Source organism: Pocillopora damicornis, chromosome 8 (assembly GCF_964200805.1).
Source record: "Pocillopora damicornis chromosome 8, jaPocDami1.2, whole genome shotgun sequence".
In the NCBI taxonomy this organism is placed as follows: domain Eukaryota; kingdom Metazoa; phylum Cnidaria; class Anthozoa; order Scleractinia; family Pocilloporidae; genus Pocillopora; species Pocillopora damicornis.
In genome coordinates this window covers 701,033-726,810 of record NC_142677.1, presented here as the reverse complement: position 1 = coordinate 726,810, position 25,778 = coordinate 701,033, and the positions used below count along the sequence as shown (strand labels likewise).

Genomic DNA, 25,778 nt, shown 5'->3' with positions numbered 1-25,778 from the left:
TTCCAGCCACAATTACAAATGAAGGGTCTTTTAAAAACTCCTCCCAGCATCAACGATAGTCAGATATCATGATGGTCGATCAGATCGTTCATCTCTCATTTGGTCTTAACAACGATATTTTTAATTTTCTTAATTGAAAAGAGGGTTGTATCTTTGATATTCGCATTAAATTCGAGTAATGAGTCAAATTGAGTAATGTGAAACAAAAACTGTCATTAACTTCAAGGTTTCCAAGCATTTCAGCCATCGCTTTTCATCAAAGCTCGGAACGCACGGCACCATGATCCTTTTTGTTCAAATACTCCTGAAAAGAGATTTTCAAAGATGCATATCGATTTCATGTCAACAGCATCCATCGAAGAGGGCAAAGTGAATATGTTACGGAATTTTACAGATGAAATTTCTAATTCGATTTCCTTGTAAATAAACTTGAAGTAACGACAGCTGTGATCACTTAGTGGAAGTAGCCTTACACTTTCTGAAATTTAACATCTATAACGAGATTGCGAATGCATGCATTTTTATTTTAAATAAGACCTCGCTAAATGCATTTGCCTTGACAGATTCTTGATTTCTCACGCCCTCTTTTAATCGGAAATACGAAAACGTCAACAAATTTTCATTAAAAAAAAAATATGCAGCACGAAAGCATGGGCGTTTTCAAAGACGTAACCGAATTTTCTGAGTTTGGGCAGCAAAATTCGACTCCCATTTGCCGAAGAAAAAACGCTGAGAATCTTGTATCCCGCCTTACACGGAATGCCTCGATTTTGTTGCTAGAAGGATCAACATCTGCGTGGTTTTTCAGTGCGATTGAATCTTTATTCAGGGCTGAAAATCTCTAACATACTTATTTAATTGTTTTCTACAAGTCAGGGTTGACTGTAGGAAAGTGCAACATTTAAAATCACCATTGTAACATACATTTAGCTAGAAGAAACGTGTAATCAAATTCTTTAGCGCATGCATCCTTCATATTCCTTAATGAGATAAATGTAAGCATCGAAGCCGAGTAAAGGGAGTCCTCTTCAAAGGATATTCAAACTACTGTGTTGAAATTGCCTTGAAACAGTTAGTTCGGGCGTTAGTTGTGCGTTTATCCAGACACGAAGCATGCGAGAAGAAACTCTTAAATAAGGTATCTCTCGTTTTCTATAAACTTCTTACATGTTTCTTATTTCGAAGAAATAACGCTGAAGTTAGAACCAAGTGTTATAATAACTTCGAGTTAAAAAAAAAAGCTCTACATTCTCTTTTCATCAGGAAACTATTACAATAATTATTTTAGGAAGACAAATATTTCTTAGTTTCCAGTCACAGAGAGAGGTATTTTTCCTTCACGTTTGATGACTTTGCGGAAAATTGGAGGACATAAAAAAGAAGCCAGTCTTGCCCAATAAAAGAAGTGAGTGACTTTACACCATAAGAAAATCTTTCCTTGCAGATCGCTTATTCCTGATTCAACTCAATGGGTAGAAGTTCTGTTTGGATATGTTTGCGAAAGGATAAGTGATTACTAATGATCAAGACCAAGATAATTGAAGGGCTATCGAGAGAAACTGAACTGCAAAAATGCGGTCAAAATATTTACGAAACTAAATAGCAAACAGAACCAAATTAATTTTGACGATTTGAGAGCCTCTTTCTAGAAATACAATTGATGTTTATAGTGGCCTCTGTTGGGAGAATTGTAAAAGATGCACAATTTGACTGTAAATTACTAAACAATTTTCGCTTTTGACAGTATTTTTGTTTTTCAACTGAACCGAAATAAAACGGTCAAGGGAGGCAGAGAAAAACATGAATTCTAAGGAAACAAAGATTTATAAGAGGTGAAATACAAGATCTCAGGTAAGAAATGTAGTCCGTTTCTGAGACTCGCTCGTTCGAGAAAAATTGTTTTTATCATAAAATTGTTTTTTTTTTTTTTTTTTTTTAGTCTAGATAACACTTTCTCGATTAAAAAAAATTGTTCAGTGTATAAAACATACAAACGAGGTATCCATGGTCTTCCTTAATGTTTAAAAAAAAAAATTTCTTCTAATTTGCGGCACTGGCACTTTTTTGTTGAAAGGCAATTAAGCAGCGTAGAATAAGAAATGGAGAGTTTTCATGATTTTTTGTCAATCTATCACCGAAGAGAGAACTAATTTCTCTAAAAACCATGCCACAATTAAATCGAAAATGAGAAAATGGAGGTACATATCACTCATTGTTTTGACTACACTGCATAAATTATGTGAAATGATTTTAAATTTCAATTTCTTCCCACTGTAAAGAGAGAAAATCATACTTGCAAACTGGTTTCTTAGTGTGATGAAGGTAAAAAGGTCTTCCAGCTGTTAAGCTATGAAGTTGATTTTTCGGTTTGTGGTTAAAATCGTTTTACAAAATTACTTTTTCTAGATACAACCGAAGGATTTCACTGAAGACCTTTTTCAGCTGGGAGAGGTTTTCACGTTTAATTTGAACATAGAATAGAAACATTTTAAGAGACATACTTTTTAGCTTTCTCTTTTCTTTTAGTAATCTAACGATATAACATGACGCTGATCAAACGCCTACGAAGACTTGTTAGCGATAGTTTTTGCGAGACGTCAATTTCTATTATTTCTGCGAACAATGCGAAGGTTTAATAACAATGGACTTTGCGAAACTCCTCATTAAAAAGTTTTTTAAATAAAAGTTACTTCGATCGCAGTATGTAAGAGTCCCTGGCGAAAATGGAATGGGAGGGTCCTTATTGTTCGAGTCTTTTTTTCGTAAGACGAAGAAAAGCTTATCAGTGAAGAGCGCATTAAAAAAGCCGGAACACCACTGACAAAAAGGTCGAACCTCATGAGGACTTGGCAGACAACGACCGGCGTCTTACTTCACTACTGAGAGGTGAGTATAGTAAAAACTTAGTGTATAGGTCGATATGCAGCATTGCGTCGTTAAAAAAAAGGGTCTCGAAAGACCTTTACAAAGCTAATGACATAAAGCAGTCTTATTGTCGTACTAGACAAAACAACTAAGCTATAGTCGCAAAATACGAATGAAAGAAAATGAAAAAGCTTCTAAGGAAAGAGAAAATAATAGAATCTGTTCTTTACGTCTTTGAGGAGAGTAAAATCGGTTAATATGGAAGGTTCTAAACGACAAATCCGTTGTGAGATGCGCGTCTTTGCGAATGCAGTGATGTACAGTTACGTAAAAAATTGACTGTTTATGATTCAGATCAAGCCCCTTTTCTATTTTTATAATTATTTTTTTTCAACTATCGGGGCCCTTTAAGTTTCTCTCTCTTTGACGACTGGTTATTGTTTCAGTCAACCTTGATAAGAAGAGGTAAGCCGCAAAAAAAAAAAAAGTAGTTTCATTCGATGACATTTGAAAAAATGCGTGTAACGGAAGTCTTCATACATCTTGACCTCTTTCCTCTTGCAGTAACAAACGCCAAGACGAAAGAACTAGAAAATGCAAGTTTCAATCGCGTTGTTATTTACAATAGCTGCTCTGTCGTTGGTGTCTGTTGCTGTCAGAGGTTCGCCAATCTTCCATGTCGATGATAGTGCACTATCTGTGGAGAACCTTTTAGCGAGAGAAAGCAAACAAGGACAGGCACGGAAGCGGATATGTGGAATGTCCCTTTATGGCTGCAGCAGGGTAACTGAAGCGTTTATGCCCTAAGAGAAAGGCTACACGGGAATGCTTTTCCCCTTCTCCCGAGGTCAAACTTCTCAATACCCTAAATATTTTCATGAATTTTGACAGATTCAAATTCCATTTTCCAAAATTACAATTTAAAATGGTAGTCCTTTCACAAGTAACCCATGCATCCCATTTGAAGAATAAGAACGATATAAGTAAATCGAATTTAGCGAGGGATAGTTCAGTGGTTGTTTTTCTTGTCCATTCTTTTGATTCGACATTCAACTTGGGGTGTTGGTTCCTTGGGGGGGGAGGGGAGGGGTTTGAGATTAGGGTTAGAAAACCATCCGAACTAAGACATAAACCAACAATTAACTCAACCCATGATTGGCGGATCACAGCAATAAATGGCAGTTGAGTGCTCTCGCCACTAGCGCTATTTCTTCTCCTCTGATGTTACTACGGGATTATACTGTAACATGAGACCCTCAAACGCCTCTTTACAATTCCCAAAAACACATTCCCCTGTCCTTTCATGAGCGTCAACTCTTGAAATCCCTCTCATTTGAAGCCTGACAAGTGAACACCTATAGGACGGACCATCCCGTAAAAAGCAGGAACAGGGTGACCACCTATCCCAAGACACAGGGAAGAATAGATAATTATGTAATCATGTTTTGCGCCCCTGTTACAGACCTCTTCATTCTTTGTAATGCAGCCATTACAAATAATTAATACAAGATGCATGTTTTTCTGTTGAACACAGTATAACAAAAGATCATGGTTGGAACAGTTGAACAAAAAGCGTATTTACGGGGCTTACCCACCGTTCGGAGAAGAAGCAATTAAGTCCACGAACACGCGAAGAAGCAACTTATTACTAGAATACTAAATATGGAAAGGTTGGGTCTTATCACAAGACTGGTGTATCTAAAAACGCACAAGTGAAATAACCTATAATGCAATAAATAATTATTCTTACACTAAAGAAACGTCTCTTAAATGACTCAACCACTTATCCTAAGTTATCTAACGTTTTCTCACGGTAGCAAGTCTCTTCATTTCGCATTTCCCGCCCAATGACAATGGTAGTTGCATTCAAAACCAGCTTAAAAAAGTTATACTCGATAAAAAAAGTCATACTCAATAAAACAACCATTTTAATTCTGTATTTTATCGACTATAGTTTCTCTTTGTCATTACCATAAACACTGAAGGGAATCAACCGCTTTCACTGGTTAAAACAAATTGACGTTGGTATTTCATACTTTGTTCACCAAGAGTTTATGGGCATTTCATTTCTCTGTCAATCTCTAACGTATGTTAGAAATTACGGGAAAACAACCCACTGAAAACGAACAACCATTTAACAATACAGTTTATCACATCAGCGTCAGTTTCCGACAATTTTAAAGAAAATTTTTTTTTCAATCTACCATTACACAGAAAATAAAGTGAAATTCCTTTTTTTTTTCTCAAGGAACAAACCCCGAGTAATATGAATTTGTTAATCAGCTAGAAAATCATCGTCATCATCATTTAAAAGGTCATCATCATCTATATTGAGGTCGTCCTGCGAACAGAACAGAAATATGCAACTGTTACAGAGGACTGCAAAATTTAACTTACTAGGAGTCAAAAATTACTATGAAAAGTGTTTAAAGGGGGAGAAATGATAGAATTTGTTTTAAAAAATGAAAATAGCATGAAAGTACCGCCGGTGACTTTTGCATCAAATATTCAACAAGAAAGCACCTCGTACTGGACATAAATTGCTTTAAATAAAAGACATTGCCGTACGTTCGTGAGTATAAGGAAAAGGTTTGTGTTAAAATACGACAAAGGAATAACATACTGAGACAAAAACTACCAGATAAAAATATTGTCCCAAAATCAATGCTTTAAAAGGATCTAACTGAAATTTTTATCTCAAATTCAAAGTCAGCAATCGGTTGTAAGCTACAGAAGTGGTAATAATAGCAACAGTTGTAGCCATTAAAATTTGGCACATCACAAAGACTTTGTTCGTTACGTGTCTGACGGAATTAAGATAAGGATCAATAAAACAATAGTAACATTTTGGGAAACTTACGTCTTCGTCATCGTCCTGACCACCGAAGTCGAAATCGTCGAGTTCGTCTTCGTCCTGTAATGCAAGGTACAGCAGGATTTTTTTCAACTGTTAATACAAAAGAAACGGACTGGGCATTAACCGAACAGGAGAGAGGGAAAGAGAAAGAATGGAAATCACAAAGGAACAACAACAGTAACCTCTCTCACCTTATCATCCTCGACTGCAGGTTTCGTATCGGCAGCAGGACTTTTCACGGGTTCTTTTTCTACCGCTGGAGGTCTAGCCGCTGGCGGTCTGTCCGCAGGCGCAGGAGGCGGTGAAGAGTGAGTTGCGGCTGACGATCTGGAAGCCAATGAGGGAGGTGACGGCTCGATTGGTAGGGATGCAGAAGGTTCACCGAAAGACAAACTTTCTACCGAAGCCTGAAATAAAACCACGTAAATATCTAATGCAAATGACTAAGACAACGAAGGTTTGAAATCGGGACATTAAACCGAGGATTTACACAATAAGGAGTTCCGCCATGTTTTGTACACCTTGGCATATTGACCTTTTACACCTCAACGTTAACACTCATACTCTCCACACTGTTCTATTTACATTTCTTACGTTACCGACTAGGAGAATTTGTTTGACAATCAGGAGCTTCTTGAACTGGTGAAAATTTCCTTTACTATTCGTTTCAAGGGTGACACTGTAAGAGGAAATTAGAATCCAGTCACCCTTAGGGCAAGGGGTTCAGCTTAACGTCTGCAGGTTTGTTGGTTGCAATTGCTATTAATTTTCTTTCATTTCATTTTCTTCTTAGCTGTTCTTAACTCTTCGGTATTGACCCACCATGACAATCTATCACTTAAGGGTCCCCTTTAAAAGATCGTCAGTTTTTTAAGACTCAAAAAAGCAAAGTAACATGACAACAATTTAAACCACAAGCTGAAAAAATATCTCACCAGAATTGAGTCCAAGCTTCCATCTTCCTTGGCTGCTTTCATTTCTTCAAACACATCACGCTCAGAGTTACTCTATAGATGAAAAAAAATTGCCACACAAATCAAGGTCCTATATTTGCCAGTGTCAACAGAGAGGTAAGCACTGTAAAGTCAAACCTTGTAGGAACGGATTCCCTAAACTATAAAAAGCAAGATGCGGAGAAGTTGACACGTTTACGGCTGTCATTGGATGACAAAAAGGTTGCGAAGATGCGCCTAAAGGGCAATGTAAGAATACAAAGAGCCATTTACCAAAGTAAGTCTGTACACCAGGCAAATAATCTTACCGGAACATGCTTATACTGGGCAGCAGGTTTCATTTGCACTCTTTCCCGCTTCAGAAACTGGAAAAAAATGGGTACAGAGACATTTTTTTCAGAAACTTGAACATTATCAACAGCAAGCAGAAAACAGACGTTGACAAAAAAAAAAAACCTAATTAAGAACATCTGGAAATTGAGAAAAGTCCTTAATCTGACCTGCTCCGCTTGCAAAGCTTCTTGAAATTCGGGGAACAGATTCTCATATTCGGAAGGATCTGCCAGAGAATCAGCAGCCTTTTTATTGACTTTCGCTAAATCTTCTTTCCACAATTGGACGATCCTTAAAACAGAACAAAATGGTAGATATACAGTTAAAGTATTGTAATATTCCCTTGAGCTGAAAAAAATTACTAACTACTCTTAACTGTCCACTACATGGAGAAATGAGATGAAACAAAACTCATCTTGTATCATCTCGTCCCCCAAAAGATAAATAACCGAATAAATATATTTATTACACCCATTTTGAAATCACTGGTGGTCCCTGTAATCTGATTGGCTCTAATTGATGCGATTTATTCACAAATTGCACCATTTTTTCCTTTAAATCGCATCTTTTTCCCAGCCAATGAGCAGGCTACACTAAAAACAAAACAGCCAATCAGATTTGAAGGCTTGTTCAAAGTAACCGATCAAATTGCAGAAAAATGAAAGACAAAGAGTATTATGTGGCAAATTTTGCAACTTTTGTGGACAGTTTACCAACTCTTACTTTTTCCACCCCAGAAAATAGATGAATTTAATTTCAGACCGGCTCAGCACTGCATCAATAAAATATTTTAACTGACCAAGTCCTGTGTTTGGGCGATTTCAAAATGGATGTAATAAAGTGGTAATTGAATTTCGTGTCGTGCAATTTTGGTCTGAAATCATGCTTGTGATTTCAAATCGAACTCGCGCTGCGCGCTCATTCGATTTTGAAATCACGCGCATGATTTCAGCCCAAATTGCACTCCTCTCAGTTCAATTACCATTATAAATCAACTATTAGGTAGTCATAAATATATCTGTTGAAACTTGATTCACTTCCTTCGCCATCAACATCGACTAGAAAGGCGACAAGCTTCACTTGTGATTACTTTCTGCACTTTTTGTAGTTAGGAGTTTATGTGATGGAATCGAGCCACTTCAGTTGACTTGCTCCATTCACAAGTGCACCCTTAACAATGGGGATGTTCAGTTGTATCGGGGATTTCTGAAGCAAAACAAGACAGCTACATTGCATCGAAACAATTTTGTGATATTTTTACTATGCCTGCAATTAATGTCAAGCAAATATATGTGGTCATGTTTAATACGCGTACGTAAAGTAAACAGACTTAATGGAAACTTCCGAGCAGTACTGTAGTTCCAACTGTTTCTCTTTTGTTTGTAGAGAGCCAAAATTCCGTATTTATTTTGGAAAAGTTGAACTCTGACTATCAAACTAAGGGTGAAGAAACTTACTTTGACACATGGCTTGGTAAGTAAGTACGAGCCATGAACGCTGCCTCTGGATACCGACCCGTGCTGCATAGCAACTCAATTCCTTCTTCCAGCCTGGTGAAATGAAAAGGTACATCAGGTAACGGCATAAGTTTTTGGATGAAGTTGGGGCGGATCTTTGCAGTAATAAACACAACTTAAGCAGCAGTGAAAAAAATTTTAGACTGTACGGGAGTTTAACCCATGACGCATGACCTCTGTGATACCGATGCCGTGCTCTACCAACTGAGCTACTAAGCCAAGTGGAAGCTGGTCATTTTATTGCATCTTAAACGAGGACGTGCATGACCTGGCGAATTTTTGATTAGCGCACACAGTGAAACCTGCATGACGAAGAGCAGACCTTCCTTCGTTAGTCCGCTCGTCGTGTCTCCGAGGCAGAAATTTTCCCGATAGTAAGTGCAGATTTCGCTCTGACGATGGTCTAAAGCTCGAAACGTCAGCTTTTGAAAACTATCACGGTGGCCAATTTATACTATCAACTAAATTGATAACTCAAATTATCTTGTAATACCCTCCACCGACGCAGCACCACAGTTTATTCAGTAAGTACGTAATCTCTACTCAAACACTTAAGTTCCGCCAATCAATTTTTTTTTGTAAATACATGTACTCGACATACATGCACACTGTACGGTTAGAACAGGTCATTTCGGGTTCTCTGCTTGGATTTTTTTCAAACCCTCCTGAACACAGAGCTAAAACATTCAAGTCGTAGTTCTGTTCGTTCATGCAGTTCAACAAAACAGATCAATTGGCAACACTAAGGGGAGCGAGCATTCCCTCTTCCATTTGACTCATCCTTCCTAATTGTAAACCTGAATAGCAGGGTAAAAAGACACGTTATCTACCTTCCGAGAAGGAAATATGCCAAAAAGGCCACGTTGTTCTTGCCCTTGTTAGCAGATGTCTCTGCGAGTCGTAAAATCATGTCAGCATCTCCAGCCGATGTGGCCAGTAGTAGCAAGCCTCCGAAATCCTGCGCGTTTATCAGACACTCCTGAGCCAATTGGAACTGACACTTGGAGATGGCCAGCTCCGCAAGCTGCTTCCACTTGTGCTCACTCTGGAAGAAAGAAGGAAAATTAATTCATCGCAATTTACATGTATATCGTATAAAATGTATTTAAACAGAGCGAGTCTCACGGTTATCGTTGCAGTTTGGTGCACTTTCACAGAACGAGAATGACCAAATTATCGGTAGAAGATGTAGCACAGAAGAAGGAACAAATATTGCCCGATGAAATCTCCTTGCACATGCTCTTTTTGTTACAAGGGTTTTCAACTCAATGCATTGGCATCACAAGGAGATGTTGTATTAAATTAACATCGGAATTGCTTAAAAACTGTACTTAGCCAGGTCAGGACAAAAAAAATTATTGTAAAGTTTACCTCAGCTTCAGAAGCAATCTCATAAGCAATCTTCAGCTCTGAAAGTTGTATTGCCAGATCAAACCTGATAAAGAGAAACAATATTAAAATCAATCTTCATTATACCCTTCCTTACCTCCTTTGCCTTCAGGACCGTGTGAGAAATTAGACTGTCAACTTATGATTGAGTGGCACAGTAATTCTGATGGATCTCAAAATTACCTTTATTCATAAAGGCATTCCTAACATCAAATCTTCAACTTAGTCAATTCTGTATTAAGTCAAGGGAATACGCTACAGGTGGCACATTTCAAAGTGGTCTAAAGAAGCACCCTGCGTTCTATCCTTAGGGTCCAATGTGATTGGTTACCACCATGTCGCTATGGCTTTCTCTCTTCATCTTCATTTACTCATTGCCATGGAAAATGCATTGCATTTTAAATCAAGGCTGTGCTCTAAGGAAAATTTCAGGGAGCCCTTCGGGCTCCCAAGCGTTTTAGCTTGGGTGCCCAGGCCTAAAAGATGGTCGCCCAAATCAAAATTTCGAGGAGCCCTTCGGGCTCCCAAACATTTTAGCTGAGGTGCCCGGGCCTCCTAGTTGGTCGCCCAAATTAATAAATCAGTCAGTTAATTATTAAAAATTAAACAAACTGTTTTCGTAACGAGTCAAATAGAACTATGTGCATTTATTTATTGTTTTTGTGTTCATGAAACATCGTATCCTTTGACCTCCTGAAAACCTATCATCACTTATAGTCAAATAATTATTTAATTCACACTTACAGAAGCAGTGCAAGGACAATGCGGGACTTATAGAGTTTATACCCGTTTCTAAAACAATCACAAAAAAAAACGTATCTTTTCTTTTTTATACATCGTGTTTTACTGGAAAAACAATCGTAAGTTATGTTTTTGCCTCGCAGACACGGCAGTAAAAAGCCGGCTAAAATATTAAATTAGCATAGAAGAGCGACTCCCGTGTTTATTCAGCGATTTATTAATCGCCGACCGTACTTTACGCCTATCAGAGCAGAAGTAACAACTTCTTTTGAAAAACTAGCTGATGAGCCATCCCAATTTAAAGGAAAAATTTTAATGCTATTGGAAAAGCCGTTAAAATCGAAAACTGTGCAGCTAGTCAAGTTCAAAGTCAAGGATTATGCTACATGTGAATTCACGTGGAACGACCTTTGAACATCAACGCGCGCCTGATGGAACAACATTTTCTTTTAAAAGAACGACTCCCGTGTTCATTTAGCGATTTATTAATCGTCGACCGTACTTTACGCCTGTCAGAGCAGAAGTAACAATTGCTTTTCAAAAACTAACTAACGAGCCATCCTAATTTAAAGGAAAAATTATAATACTATTTGGAAAAGCGGTTAAAATCGAAAACTGTGCAGCTTGTCACGATCAAAGTCGATGATTATGTTACACGTAAATTCACGTGGAACGTCCTTTGAATATCAACGCGCGCCCGATTGAACAACATTTTCTTTTTTTTTTTTTGACTGTAAATCAAGAAACCAACACCAGCCAGTCGCCCGGCCGGGCGACCAAGAAAATATTTTCAGTCGCCCGAAGCCAAATGTTAGTCGCTTCAGGCGACCGGGCGCCGTTAGAGCACAGCCTTGTAAATAAAACAAAATTAAAAGAAAACGAATCAGTGGTTCGATAGAAGAGTAGTCACCTGTGTTCTGGGTCACAGGACACCGCCAGAGCTTGCTGCTTGAAACCTTGTTTCTCTAAAAAGTGAGCCACACGGTTTCGTTGTTCCCGCGGAATGGTGGGAAGAACCTAGGTAAAAAAAAATAATAACAGAATTGCTTAGGCCACCACGCCTCCATCCAAAACAGTGACAGAAGAACCACACAGACCTGCATCATGACACAATAGAAAATATCACAATACTTCCGGGATATATTTAGCCTGCATGTTCAGTATAGAAAAGAGGTGGTAAAGGAAGGGGGTGAGAGGATTTGAGAACAAAGTGCAATCATAAGAATCTGTTACAAACGCTTGTGCCTCACACTTAATGGACGCTCCTTCTTCTACCTCCTTGTAAGGCAGCCAAGCAGGCTATACTTTCTCAGAACATCAAGGGTTGGGGGACACGTTCAATGGCCAGTATGAGACTGTACCTGTTTTGCTGTGTCAAAGTCTTGCCTCATCACGGCTGTCTGGTATTCCAGAACTGACAGGAGCAGGGAGTAACCCACAACATTCATGTCTTTGTCACTTAGATAAAGCCTGTTGTCTTTGGGTATGTAACCAAGGAGGTACATGGTCCTGAGAAGTAAAGATGTAATCACAGAATAAACCACAAGAAGACCCAGGCCCTCATCATTTGCACTGCAGCACTAGCGTTTTTTCCCTCCCATGGAAGTTTGAGGCCTGGAGCAAAGCGAGCTAACCAAAGCTCTGCAAGGGGTCTGGCAGTCATTATTTGCGCCAGACCCCTTGCAAACCTCTCGCTGGCAGGCTTTGCCAAACAACTCAAACTTCGTCAAGGACAAAGAAACACTTGTGCTACAGCGCTGATAATGGTCTGCTTGTAGGCTAAATCAGAAACCTGTATGCATGCATGAAACGTTTCAAAACATTTCCTTGTCATGTACAGTATGTTGCTTACGAATTGATGATAACGTTAAGTGATCAAACATGTTTAGAAAAAAAAATATCTCTCATTTGCCCTTGGAACATTATACAAAGATATGAACAAACCTGTCTAAGTGGGCAATGGTGACAATTTCACCTCCAACATAGTAATTCAAACGATTCACAGCATTGGTGTAGATGAAACAGTCTCCAACCCAAATACCAGTCTTCACAGTATCCTCTATTTCGCCACAAACCTAAAACAAAAATAGTAAATGGACGGTTCCTACATCAACTGATTTTTAAGTACACAACAATTACATGAATACTGTGGATGTTGAAACATGTTCTCTTCATATGATTTCAGCTAAAAATACAGAACAAAATGGATGGCTCTTGCATCAGCTGATATTTCAAGTACACGTAACAGTTATATGTTGAGATATCTGTTCTACAAAGGCAATGTAAGCCTGCAGCAAAGCAACAATAAACAAGCATTTTTAATGCTTCCTTGACATCTCACAATCAACAACTGAGTGTTAATCTTACATCAAAAGCATCCTCAATGCCATCTTCAGTAATGGACTCTGGATTTTCCTGAGCTTTGGCAACATTCTCAGCAACATATTTCAGAATGAAGAAGGACTCATCTGTGGCTATGCAGCACAGCTCACCACTATCAGCCCAATAAATCTAAAATGAACATGCACAGTGCAGTGAGACATGAAAGTTACATGTATATTCACACTTCCTTGCTGTATCATGAACTTTATGATTATTGACATGAACACGCACAACTGAACCAATAATTTGCACAAAATTAATCACCTGGTGAGCAATAAGACTTAAGTATAAAAGGGGTAAGTTTCTTAAAAAACTGTGGATCTGCACTGATAGGAAGTGGTGGGGGGGGAGGGGTGGAGGGGGGAGGGGGAAGAATAACAAGATAATTTGGTTCTATCAACTGATTGGATGATGTACATTGTACACTGTAAGTTGGCCACTTAAGAGGAATTCTAAAGCTGATGATTTGAGGTTTAGCTCTTTGTCAGAGCAAATAGAGGAATTGTAGGTTGTGTGTGGTTTACATACAGAAAGATGGAGCTACGCTATTGGTGGGAACATCATAAAATGAAAACCAAAAGAATAAATAAGTTGAATGCAATTTATAGTCTATGATATCTAGAAGAATATTCATATAATTTAGTTTAAAAGAACAACTTCAGTTCAGTTAAGAAGTAAAGTGTTCCCTGTAGTGCACATCTTTTCTTCTGGACAGTGAAAATTAAACAACTTACATTCTTTGGCTGAATTTCAATCCTACGGACAAGATCTGTGCTCTCCCAGTCAAAGAAAGCTAATCCACCAACTGACTTGACTCCAAGAAGATGACCACCAAATATGTCTGATGTAAAAATGTGTAAGTTATGAAGGTCATTAATACAAATGTACAGCTGTATAGGAGAGGACCCTCTGATAGGATTCTGAAAACATGGTTGTCAGAAATGAGCTACAGTAGCACTCAAAAGTAAGTGGACAGCCTCTCAAATCAAGATCCTAAATACTTTAAGACTTCAGTAATCAAATAGAATTGTTCCCTTGAAACTGCAGATTGAGATCGTTGGTTCTTGATCCTCTATTACCGATCCTCAATCCTCCATCTTCTATTCTAAATCCTTGATTCTCAAATATCAATCCTCAAGCGTTGATTCTCAATTCTGCAATCTCTGATGTTTCACGAGGTCCCACTCAGATCAAGTTTGACTGCACATACATGTACATGTACATTGTGGTGACACAATGAGTTGCTCAGGGAATTTGGGAGGTTCAAACAGAACACATGCTACACTTACTTTCTGCACCAAACTCAGGTTTGAATGACTTCCTTTCTTTAAAATTTTTAAAGATCTTGATTTTGTTTCCATCTCTTATGGCATACCTGAAAATGGAAAAATACATAAATGTAAATAAAAACAGTATCTTTAAATTCACCCCTTTGGCAACCAATCACTGTATGGTCGAGCCTTCCACAAAGAAGTCAGTTTCTTCCACATCAGGGCAATAAGTAAACAGTCTAACTTTAATACAGAAAAAGCAGTCTTAAGGCTTAGAGTTCACTTAAGTTAAACAAATCCTTTTACCAAAAGCCTGGTAGGTTTCATTGGGCTTCTTTCTTCTTTTAAAGTTAAATAACATCACCCTTAAAAAGGTTACTATAAATGTAGACACACTACATATGCTAAGTGGAATTTACATGTACTGGGGCCAGTTGAATGATGTTATTAATGTAACAATTAATTTTAAATTTTTGCACAATCAAGAAACAGAAAATTATTGTACATAAATTTCATGTCTTATATAAAACAGGCCACAGAACATTACATACTCAGATGAATCAGAAGCCCAAACAAATTCCTGTGCTGATCCAAAACTCTTATTCCTCAGTGCCATTGCTGTGTAAATAATGTACTCTCCATCACCACAAACAACAACAAACCTGCAAAAGAAAATTAATCAAGAAACAAAGAGTACAAATTACATTGCCAACATGTTACACTGATCACCTTGGCTTTGGAATTCAACAAATTAAATATTGTACCTTCCATTTGGATTGTGGGACAATGTCTGGGGGAACATCTCACATGGCCCCATGTCTTTGATTGCCAGAGGAAGACGTTCACCATCTTTAACGTCATAATCTAAAAAAAAAAGAAATACTAAAAAGTTTGATCACTCATAAATATTTTACTATGGTTTATAAAGTGTTTGGTTTAAGAATAACCACAGAAAACAAAGTGGAGACATGGATAAACACTTTTCCCTGCATGCAACACCAAAGCAGAACAGTTACATGTTTGTAAACAATTTGCTTGAAGCCATTCAGTCTCTCAGTAATATATACTGTATATTTTAAAATTGTTTTTGCATATGACAGGGTCTGTGTTGAATGATGATATAGTTAACAATTCAACTCTCAAAAGTGATTAAGAAGTAACTTCTCCCAAAAACATCCAAACAATATCCTGCAAACAGGTAATAAGAATACTTATTATATACTCAACAAAATATCGCGTTTCTGATTGGTCAATGATGAATGCATAAATAGGTTATAGAGTGCAATAGAGGTTATAGAGTGCAATACGGAGAAGTTGCCATGGAAACACCGGGGAAGCGCCAAATTTGAACACCAAATTATAAAAAAATGGCTGACAGTTCGGCTTGTAATATTTTCTGAGAAACTTTCAAGAACTTCACGCTTGATTTTCCTGTCACAACATTACATTTTTGATTGGTTCAAATAAAACATGTGAGCATTTTGGAACCCATTGAAGTGTTTTTTGTACTCGTAAGGCGTGCAGAGTAGCGCGATGGAGTAATTTTGTCGAGAATATAATAAATAAAAAATCGTATGAACCTGCTCGTGCATTTCGTGATTTATGGTCACTCGTGATGTTTTGAAAGTTCTCAAATTGCACTCGCCTACGGCTCGTGCAATTTTGAGAACTTTCAAAACATCACTCGTGCCCATAAATCACGAAATGCACTCGCGTTCATACGATTTCCTATACTTAAACTTATCAGTTACATGCAGAAGTTGTTATCCTGTTATAACACCAAATCATTGAAACTAATTTACAAGCAAATGTGTAGCAACTGGAGGGAAGGATTGAGGATTAATATAAAATCATTTGTTACAGACCACACTCAAATGCCAGTTCGCATTACATGAAAAAAAACTACCACATAATACAGAGCGCATACAACTGTTCCAAATGCTCATGTTAAAACTTACCAGCCACATTTTTCAGGTTAGCCTGTTGAATTTCACTGTGCTTTGCAAATATGATTTTACCATTGGAATCCATAGACATTGCAGGCTCTTCCCGGCCAAGCTAAATTAAAAGAGAATCCACAACTTTGAACCCACACTAACCCCAAATATCTAAATAACAGATTTCTGTACTGTCAGTCATACAACTCTAATAATCTTACCACTGATAATTTGTTATTTGATAAGAAAGTCGTTCCCTAATTGATGTTTTTCTTACATCACATTCCTCACCACCTGTAAGTTTTCAGATGCAAATGTACATGTTTGTATTTATCTTGCCCATCAGTAAAGTAGGATACAAACCTTGATGAGAATGCTTCCTTCATCATATCCAAGTGCAACATTGTTTGAGCCTTTAAGCATAGCCATGCTCCAAACTCTTTCTAGACCATAGTTAAGGGTGCTCTCCAGGCGGTATGTATTGGCTTGCCAAATGCGCACAGTACCTTTGGTAATGATAGGAATTACATTCAATTTACATATACACATCCAAATCTGATGAATTAGTGTTTAACCACATTGAAAACAGTCAAGTTATCAACACTTCCATTTTTAACAGTAACCATCCATCATCTTACTGACAGGCAGAAGAAACAAGATTGTTACATGTGTATATATAAAGCTGAATATACCATCCTCTGAGCCAGTCAAAATGATTGGCAATTCTGGGTGAAAACCAACACAAGAGATGTTCTGAGCATGTCCCTCAAGTGTTTGAACACAAGTTTTATTCTGAAATGCACAAAAAAAAATCAGTCACTGCTTTAATCAATATGCACTGTAAAACTATCCTCCACAGACAAAAGTAAAGGACAAGAAAAGAAAAACCTTTGCACTACAAGATACATGTTTAGAGAGTCATTAACAAGTATTACATGATAGTGTAATTAACTTAACAGCCATTACTCACAGTGCCATAGGGATGTAGAGAAGTTGAACGAAAGAAAAGGAAAGAACTACATGCCTCACATATTTAACTCTTTAACCCAAAAACGTGACCAGCACCTAATTATTCCTTACAGTATAGCTGCTGAACCAAACATTCAGGTCATGCAAATAAAACTAATCTTGATTGTTAAATACATTCCCCTTGTCTGTACCAAAGGTAATGAATAGAGTATAGTATGGAGATTTAAGCATTTTGATGCTAGGATACAATTGTGCATGTAAAAGGTTATGGTAAAACAACCAAGAAACGAAGAATCAAAAGACAACAAATATTTACCTGATAGTCCCATATTTTCACAAGTCTGTCATCAGCACCAGAAATAAGATAGGGCTTCTCTCCTCCATGAAAATAGTCCACACAATTTACCCCCTGATACATTAAATTTACAGTTTGTTAAAACAACAAAAAGCAGAGTTTTCAAAACGTGATAGACACATATCCATGTACATAATTTATGTGTAATAATACAAATTGCAACAATCAGCAGGAGTAAAATTCAAAATACAATTTAAATAATAAAGGAGCATAAAAGTAAAATACACACACTGTAAATATATATTTAATTCTTGCTTACACTACCTTTTCATGACCCTCCAGAGTGAAGTTTGGCGTGTTGGAACCCAGCTGCCATACCTGTGGTAACAAAGCAAAGCAAATGTGTTAATAAAGCTGTGTGTACCAGCATAGAAAGGAAACTCTGCTGTCATTAACTTTAACTGCATGTGTCCTCTTTATGTTAATATAACCTTTTCACAAAGGCAACAACTTGCTGCTATGTCCTCAATCTTAGTAAAAAATTCGGAGTTTGAAATCACCTCAAAACATTTTGCACAGCATTCAGTACACCTACCTTGATTGTTCGGTCGAGAGAAGCACTAGCAAACTGGTTATTATCCTTGGGATTGATGACGATCTGCATCACATAATGGGTGTGCCCTTCAAACACTTGACTACATTGCCACTTCTTGTCCCAGTCCCAAAGTTTGATCAACATGTCATCTACAAGAGAAAAGGAGCAAGAAAAAGTATAAGAAAAAAACCAAAACAAAAACAGGAGCTCTTTACATCTGTAAACAACCAATAAACATGCATCAAGGGAGGTACATGGATAATACAAGTGAAAAATAATTGAGAAAAGTGTTCAATCCAGGTGTAACCCTCTCACTCCCACAAGTGACCAAGGCAGAATTTCTCCTTACAATATCAAAACAATATCAAGCAGGCAGGTGATGAGAATAGAGAAGAATATCAATCATGGGATCATTAGTTGATCCAATACCAAATTCTCTGAACTAACATCATAAGAATTGTATGGCAGATAGTAAGGAGAATTATTAATTAGATCTTGGGAGTGAAAGGTTTAATGAAAAGTAAAATAGAAAGGGGTGAAAGATCCACTTCCTTCCAAAATGCCTCCATCAACTTTAGGGATTAGATCAAGGGAGAAGGTTAAAAGAGAATTCACTTCAAGAGGGAAAATTACAGCTCAACTGGTCTGTTTAATCCTTTTAATTCCAAAATCAGAATGATGAGTATTTCTCCACATCCCTTTGTAGGCCTCTCCTGAAAATACAACATTACCATATATCCTATCGAGAAATCCTCTTATTGATTTATTTTTTTTACTCTTCATCTGGCATGAACAAAACATTAGAAAGAGAGTTTACAAGCTGAGCACTGCTGGGGGAACCAAGGGAACTTTTTCTACTCACCACTGCTTGTTAGAACATATGGCTGAGTTGGATGGACAGCAATTGAGCGCAAGTAATCGGAATGAGCTTCAAAGCCATGAACCTGTAAAAAGGATTGCTCTGTTATATGAACAAAAAATTCATTAAAGAAAATTCAAACAGGTAGATGAACAGATACACTCTGTACATACTATACATGTAGGCCACCTTAAATAAATACCATGACATTCTTTGATATGCAGTTTTGGGTGGTAGATTATACAATGTAATTTTTAATGTACATGTATCAACATGCAATCATGTTTTGCTCTGTATTCTGTCTTCTTTTCACTCTGAATTATTACCTTCTCCAGGGTGTTGTAGTTAAAAACTCTCAGCATCATGTCATCCTACAAAAAATAATAGTTGAATCACTGGTTATTGAAAGAAGTACTCAGAAGTACAATATAAGCAAAGAACACAGAATGACACAACATTTGCTTGGAAACAACATTAGGATCATATTTAAAAGTGATTTTAAAAAGATTATAAAAAAAAAACATGGATATAAATAGTACTGTAGAAAATTACTGGAGAGTTCAAAAGCGAAGGAAGCTAAATGAAATTATATACTTACAGATCCAGTCACCACCCAATTTTTTCTTGGGACAAATTTAGAAGTACGCACTGCAAAAAAAAAAAAAACAAATAATACATTACAATACACTCATTATAACTGGGCTACATATTATAGAAGCCTTGAGAAGGTAATTCTTCTGAGCAAATAAAGCTGTATGTTCATTTTTTACAGAAGTATTGAGAAATATATTAAACCCTTCAGGGTGTGAAATTAATTTTTTTTTTTCAGACAGCCGCTTGGCTCCTAAATTTTTCAAAGTGGTAGCCAATTCAAAAAAACTTGGTCACCATTTTTAAAGACAAACAAAACCTTTTTTTACGCTGCCAGCGTTCTAGATAGATCTCCAAAATTAGTATTGGTAATCACATGATTTCGAGTGCAATTTGGAATATATAAGCATGAGTAAATTTTTTTAAAGACTAACATAATTGTATGAGCCAGTAGGGCGAGTGCAATTTGTGGTCTTTGAAAAAATTAACAACGGCTTATTTGTTCCAAATTGCACAAGAGTTTCACTTGCAAATTTTCAAATTTTGTTGGGACATCCAAGGCTCACATTTGATTGGCTGTTTGTGAGTTTCTTTGATTATTGACCAATCAGAATGTCTGATTTGTTGCTTTCTTTACACTGAATTAACCCTCTTCTGCACTGAATTACATGAACACTGCATTTATCTTAACCAATCAGAACTGAGTAATTTTTCCATGTATATTATTAAGTTAGAAAAAAACATCTTAACTTGCTACAAAGTTGACACTAGGATGGATGATATACAACATTCAAGTTCTCCTAAATCCAAGATGGCTTCTACTTATCAATCAAGATGCGTGTGCTGCATTTTGGAAACAAACTTAACAAGGAAGTTTGCCACAGATTTATCTTTGGAAATCTTTTTAATTCACTATATATCTAGGTAAGGTTATGATAATAATTTGGCGACTAATTTTCAGGATTTGATTGCCAAAGTGAAAAATTTTGTCAAATCGGTGCCTGTATTACATGCAATTTCACGCCCTGCCCTTTTTACAGTAATCTAGTCAAAAACAGATGTCTATGTAACTTCTAATAAAAATAAGCATAGTCAAAGAGAAGAAAATATTCTGGATTTATATTTACTGTATCAAAAGTTCATACCTGGCAGGTCAGTAACTTCAAATGTCTTGACCAATGTCTGTGACTCAAAATTCCACACATGTACATTACCATTATACAAACTTGCCAGCATCCATGGTTCAGTTGGATGGACATCCACACACTTGACTCGATCAGACCGAGCAGAGAGCTTACGCTGTAAACAAGAGGATAACTAGTGAGCCCTGTTTATAACCACCATACATTTACAGCATAAGTTACCTGAGGCACAATATAGACACAACAATAAAAACAAAACACTATGCAAACACTGTACATGTAAATGTTTTGAAATAGTAGGGTAGCAATTAATCGAGACATATTACACTAGCACAAACTACAACATAGCATGGCAGAAATCACTTCTACTGGTAAAAACAAAGACCCTGAACATAGATTTCTAATCATGCCAAAAACTAATGAGCAGAATTGCAAACTTTTAAGCTCCATCATATGTCAGGAACCCTCTTAATTAATGCAAACCCTCTTAAAAAGAGAATAGGAGTTTTCTGGTAATCGAAACACTCAATGTTGAAAGCTGAACCCAAGGTGTATTTTCTACATATTTTTATGCCTTATCAATCCTGACAATTAACTGTAAAGCTGTCGAGAACCGACTTGCTCTAAGGAATAAGATCTTATCACATTATTTCCCCAGTTTACCCTAATAAGATCTATTTTAAAAAGGCAAGATGGCAACAGGAGAGCCAGGGAATACGATCAGGGGCCGAAAATTTCAGAAATAAATGACTGCACAATCCCTAGAACTTACTTGGACACTCGCGGATTCATTAAGCTTATGTACCCTACGCAATGACACAGAAATTGAACACAAAACTAAAGATAAAGGGTATTATTTGTCACTTACCTTTACATCTAGTCTCAAAGGCTACAGATTCCATAAAAATGCAAAAGAAATAAAACAAGTCAGTAAAATCAGTAAGGAATTCTAAACGGGTCACTCGGGTTATTAGGAGAGCAACAAAAACACACAAATAGTAGTCACCATCGACCAAAAAAACTCTAACCAACAAAACAAAACAAAATAAAATGTGTATAAATATACATCTGTAGGGTTAAATGCAGATGGACTTTACCATAGTTGCCACAAAAATACGATCAGAGTTTCAAGGAAAGACACTTCTAACCGGTCAATATGGCCGACGTGGCACTGAATGTGACCCTCGCTTTCGTGCAATTTTTGTGAGACCGCTGTACTGATAGAACGTGGACATAAACCCAGGCGAAGCTTGCAACAATCTGCAACAGCAAGAAATTTCGCGCGCTCTCACTTTTTTCAGGTGTCAGATGGTAAACCGCAGAGGAATGAAAAAATGATGTGAGGCAGAATAATTAGCATAGTAAGAGCTACTATAACTGAGACCAAAACAATGCAAACGCGGTAGAAACTGATATGTTCATGCTCACCGCGGAGCACGCGCGCGGAGAAGCCTTTAAACTTAATTCGTCACATATTTTCGTCAAAATTAGCGCTTGTGACGTCAAACTTCTTTCACTGCCTTTGAAGTTTTGCAAACGTCGTTGCAACGGTTTGGTCGAGTTATGAATTATCTTTTTATGGCAACGAAGAGGAACCAAAGTCAATAGATAATCGTCTTCTGTGGATCCTGAAATAATCAAGTTTATAAAGCTAAACATCTTGAGTCAACTGCTTCAAATTCACGGAAAAATCTTGGCACCCTGTGGAAGTGAACTACAAGCTTCGCACGTTAAGGCAGTCAGTTTTCGAGTTTTCTTAATGGAATAAAGGTTAGTTGCCATAACGTTACAGATAAACTTAATTTGTTGTTTTGACAAGCTAATTCTGCACTATAGAAAATTTTATTTCATCGCCGAGTCATGATGAATAAAAAGCAGCAAAGTGAAAAGACAATTTGCTCAACAATGAAAAGAATATTAAAAGAGCATGGATTCTTATGATTGCAGCGAAAGAACGATTTATATCTGAGAGCTTGTAAATTAGCTTTACCTTTGGCCTTTTGACGCTGCTACATGCCACAAACTTAAAGATTAGAACTGGTGTTGCCAGAGACCATTATTGTTGACTGCAGTTTCCAATATTTCCTTCTTTTGAGCGTTTGCCTTCGATTTGTTGCTATCTCAAGTTGAAGTCCACGGAGAAATTTGTGAGTCGCACATAAATGTTGATCGTACCGGTGAAAACTAACACTGATCTTGACGGATCCTGGTAGCTCGATATTATGATACTTATACAGCGCAGGATCTAATGTTGGAAATAATCGTTGGACTGTGATCTTTAGTATGCCTGATCATTAACAATTTCAGATCCCAAGATATGAAAGACTACCCTGTTTAATTAGTTAAAGGGGTCTTTATTTGAGAAGATACTAAATAAGATAAAACTAGCTGGGAATGTGCTAAAATGCAAAGGTCATCGTAATTTAGCCTTTTAATTAGGTGGTGCGACCGAATATTCAGCAATCTAACTGGGTTCCTTAAACATTTCCCGTTAGCATAATCCTAAATGCGACGGTCATCAAAGTGTGTGAAAATAGTCATAGCACTTTGACTGGCATTTCCTTTAATTTTGTAACGTGCAAGCACATCTTGTTTTGATTCTTCTCAAGAAATTTCGATAATCATAGAGAACGCACTGTTTCTAGCTAAATCATATTGATGGATGGACAGGAAGGTGAATCAGAAAAGAACAAGGCAGGAAAAATTAAATGTGGACTAACTTTTGTCATTGTTGGTAGAAATCTTTTGTGCTTACACTCATTGCACCGCTTGCTGTGCATTCACAGGTATGTACGAACCCGCTGACTCGAACTCCCAGGGGGAACGAAAAGCGATTCGAGTTCACGGAAAAAAAAATTATTCGCGTTAGCTGAAAAAAAAAAAATGATTCGATTTAGCGGGGGATTGGTGTTGGATTTCAACTATCCCGTTAATAATTAAAACAAAAATAACAATTTGTTTAACCACACTTGCACAGCCATCAGTCATTCTCATACATTCACTTTGTTTTAGAAGAGCTTTTTGATAAAAACTTTTAGTTTGGAAAGTTTGGTTTAACGTATTACGTTTTCATAAATCACGTTTATGTCAATCCTGATTAAAGATTGGGACGTGCTAATCAGCTATGTTCTGACACTTCGAAGTTTATCGACTGACGCCGTTTCTAGTTGAAGTTGGAGATCTCAGGATAAATTTGAACCTAAGGAATATAAAATTATTTCGAGTTTACTAAGTTCGAGTCAGCTGGCAGTAAATGACTGAAAAGACAGGGTCAAATTCAGGGAAAATTGTATTTTCTCGAGCTAATGGGTTTCTTTACTTCCTTTGCTAACAGCGAGATATGAATATTAAATTTTGTAATGTCAAGGAATCCAAAAGATTGTCAACATTTAGCAGTCGAATTTAGTTAAGTGAGGAATGAATAATACTAACGAATGCAATAAAAATGCAGCATGTATGATAACAAATCAAAACATGTAGACAAGAAAAGATACAAACGAGCAAAAAGAGAATCAGATCTGCCGAGTGACCTGCGTCGCCTCGCCTTATTGCTTGAGTTCCTGAGCACATGCGTCTTCTTTTTGTTGTGTGTTTTTTCAAATCGGCGTGCCTGGCGTATGAACTCAAGTGTTAAGTGAGATGTTCCAGTGATCTTTTGTTTATTTTGGTCAATTGATTGAGGAAGTTAAGAGCTGCGAAGGGTGACATATCCGTAACGGTTTAAACACCGTGCGTAGATCTTATGAACCATAATAGAATTGGAGAGCATGCTTATCATTGAAGATCACGCGAGTATTCATCATAAATGCTTTTCTAGATCACAGTTAATGCTACTTCGTGTGATCGAACTTGATCGAACTGCTGTATAGATGGGAGAGATGGCCAACTGTTTCATTTCCTGTACTTCCAACTGACGGCTGGGAGTTGAAAATTGATCTGGCTTAGAGGATTAAATCTTTATTTTGGAAGGTTTGCTATCTCTAACAAGGCCTTCGAAAAAAAAAACGCTTTGCATTGTTCTTTGATGCAAACCAGTGTAATTGTCGCTGGACATATAAACTTGTGATGAAATGTAAATACTGTTTCTTTTTATTTCACAGCAGCTGTCGCCCACAGGACCCAGGAACGCGCAGCATGTGCAAGAGTGTGATGGTTTTGTTTGTTTTTGTTATGACATTCTTCGAAGATTGTTTTGACTTCCTTGGAACAAATAGTCCTTTTATTGCTGTCACAGAGCAGAGTGGAAATTCCTGGTTCAGCTCGTCACGAAAGCTGACATTTTGTCGTAGGAGAGCGCTTGCTTTCTCAGGGCACCGCGTCTGGTTCAGTGAAGAGCAGGAGATTATTTCCGCAATATATTGAGAATATACCAGGATTTATACTGCCGATTGAAGACTTGGTAAGTTCAAGATTGTCAGAATGAAGCGGCGAATGAATGTTCCCTTAAATACATATTACCATTTGGTAACGACTTAGCGTTTCCAACCATAATTTTGAGTTCCACTTTGTCTCGTTCAAAAAAAAAACAGTTTCCAGGCTGCAGATTTTCTAGGATTACGTCAAGTTAGTTGGCTTACAATCCCAACGGAAATTCTAACTCATTACCCTGTCATAATTTATCTATTGAATAATTGTCTCAAACGTGACACTGAACTTTTCAAAGCAAATTGCTCAATACAATTGTCTGGTTAACTGTGAGTGCGTCAGATTAACTCAATTTAGTCCTTTCCTGAATATCGAGTAGTTTTTACTTTAAAGAAACAAGAGCTTCAAATTTTAAAACAAAACCACTAAAGCCTCCACTTAATTCGAGGGTTTCAGTTTCATCGAAGACTTAACGCGACTTAATTGCCTATTGAAACTTTTACTTTGGGAATGAATGGGTAGGAAATCGATGGCACAAATTCTGGTCAAAAACCATTGTCAGTCTGAGTATATTTTTTGAGCCCCTCATAGCCATCCAATGCACGATATAGGTTTGTTTACATTTTGCTTTTTTTTTCTTTTGTTTGAATTATTAAAAGCAAAGGGCATTCCGGAAAGCCGCCCTGTTCATTGTTTAATTTCGCGCCATGTCTCCCT

At 37.2% G+C, this 25,778-nt stretch overlaps 1 protein-coding gene and 2 long non-coding RNA genes across 19 annotated transcripts in view; 2 read left to right on the top strand and 1 right to left on the bottom strand.

The window, feature by feature from the left end:
• The first annotated feature begins 999 nt into the window (after nt 1–999).
• LOC149040827 (uncharacterized) lies at nt 1,000–4,625 on the top strand. Of its 2 annotated transcripts, XR_016179286.1 has the most exons (6): nt 1,000–1,138; nt 1,308–1,405; nt 1,745–1,851; nt 2,768–2,886; nt 3,430–3,648; nt 4,400–4,625. It is a non-coding gene; the product is annotated as an uncharacterized LOC149040827 (long non-coding RNA). The 2 variants fall into 2 exon arrangements; XR_016179287.1 differs by lacking the exons at nt 1,308–1,405; nt 1,745–1,851 and having other exon boundaries at nt 1,116–1,138.
• A 150-nt stretch (nt 4,626–4,775) lies between these two features.
• Nucleotides 4,776–21,890, bottom strand: LOC113680664 (coatomer subunit beta'). Of its 2 annotated transcripts, none has more exons than XM_027197697.2 (29): nt 21,794–21,890; nt 21,565–21,585; nt 20,700–20,853; nt 19,562–19,611; nt 19,290–19,334; nt 18,967–19,048; nt 18,105–18,253; nt 17,834–17,887; nt 17,531–17,623; nt 16,938–17,037; nt 16,609–16,751; nt 16,267–16,366; nt 15,073–15,172; nt 14,860–14,970; nt 14,327–14,412; nt 13,772–13,878; nt 13,023–13,166; nt 12,600–12,730; nt 12,017–12,164; nt 11,566–11,672; nt 9,897–9,960; nt 9,356–9,570; nt 8,466–8,558; nt 7,176–7,299; nt 6,984–7,040; nt 6,658–6,729; nt 5,914–6,129; nt 5,726–5,779; nt 4,776–5,206 (listed from the first exon to the last, which is right to left on the bottom strand). In XM_027197697.2, exons 1-29 carry the CDS (start codon nt 21,794–21,796, stop codon nt 5,141–5,143), a joined length of 2,889 nt encoding a protein of 962 aa, XP_027053498.2. In that variant the 5' UTR covers nt 21,797–21,890; the 3' UTR covers nt 4,776–5,140. The 2 variants fall into 2 exon arrangements, with proteins under 2 accessions (XP_027053498.2, XP_027053497.2); XM_027197696.2 differs by having other exon boundaries at nt 5,726–5,812; nt 21,794–21,889.
• A 2,546-nt stretch (nt 21,891–24,436) lies between these two features.
• The window catches only part of LOC113680673 (uncharacterized), a 46,856-nt gene continuing 45,514 nt past the window's right edge, over nt 24,437–25,778 (top strand). For 3 of the 15 annotated variants that reach the window (XR_016179268.1, XR_016179270.1, XR_016179274.1), the window contains exon 1: nt 24,537–25,095. This is a non-coding gene — a long non-coding RNA (uncharacterized LOC113680673). Of the gene's footprint in view, nt 25,096–25,778 lie in introns of all 15 variants that reach the window. The other 12 variants (XR_016179263.1, XR_016179262.1, XR_016179259.1 and 9 more) reach the window with 7 other exon arrangements.

What these genes read in the sequence shown, in the direction of transcription:
- LOC113680664 (XM_027197696.2), bottom strand. An exon ending in TGAAAATATGGGACTATCAG is followed by an intron (nt 17,038 to 17,530) that starts GTAAATATTTGT and finishes TGTGCATTTCAG; the next exon opens with AATAAAACTTGTGTTCAAAC. An exon ending in GAAGCTTGGACTCAATTCTG is followed by an intron (nt 6,130 to 6,657) that starts GTGAGATATTTT and finishes GTTTTATTTCAG; the next exon opens with GCTTCGGTAGAAAGTTTGTC.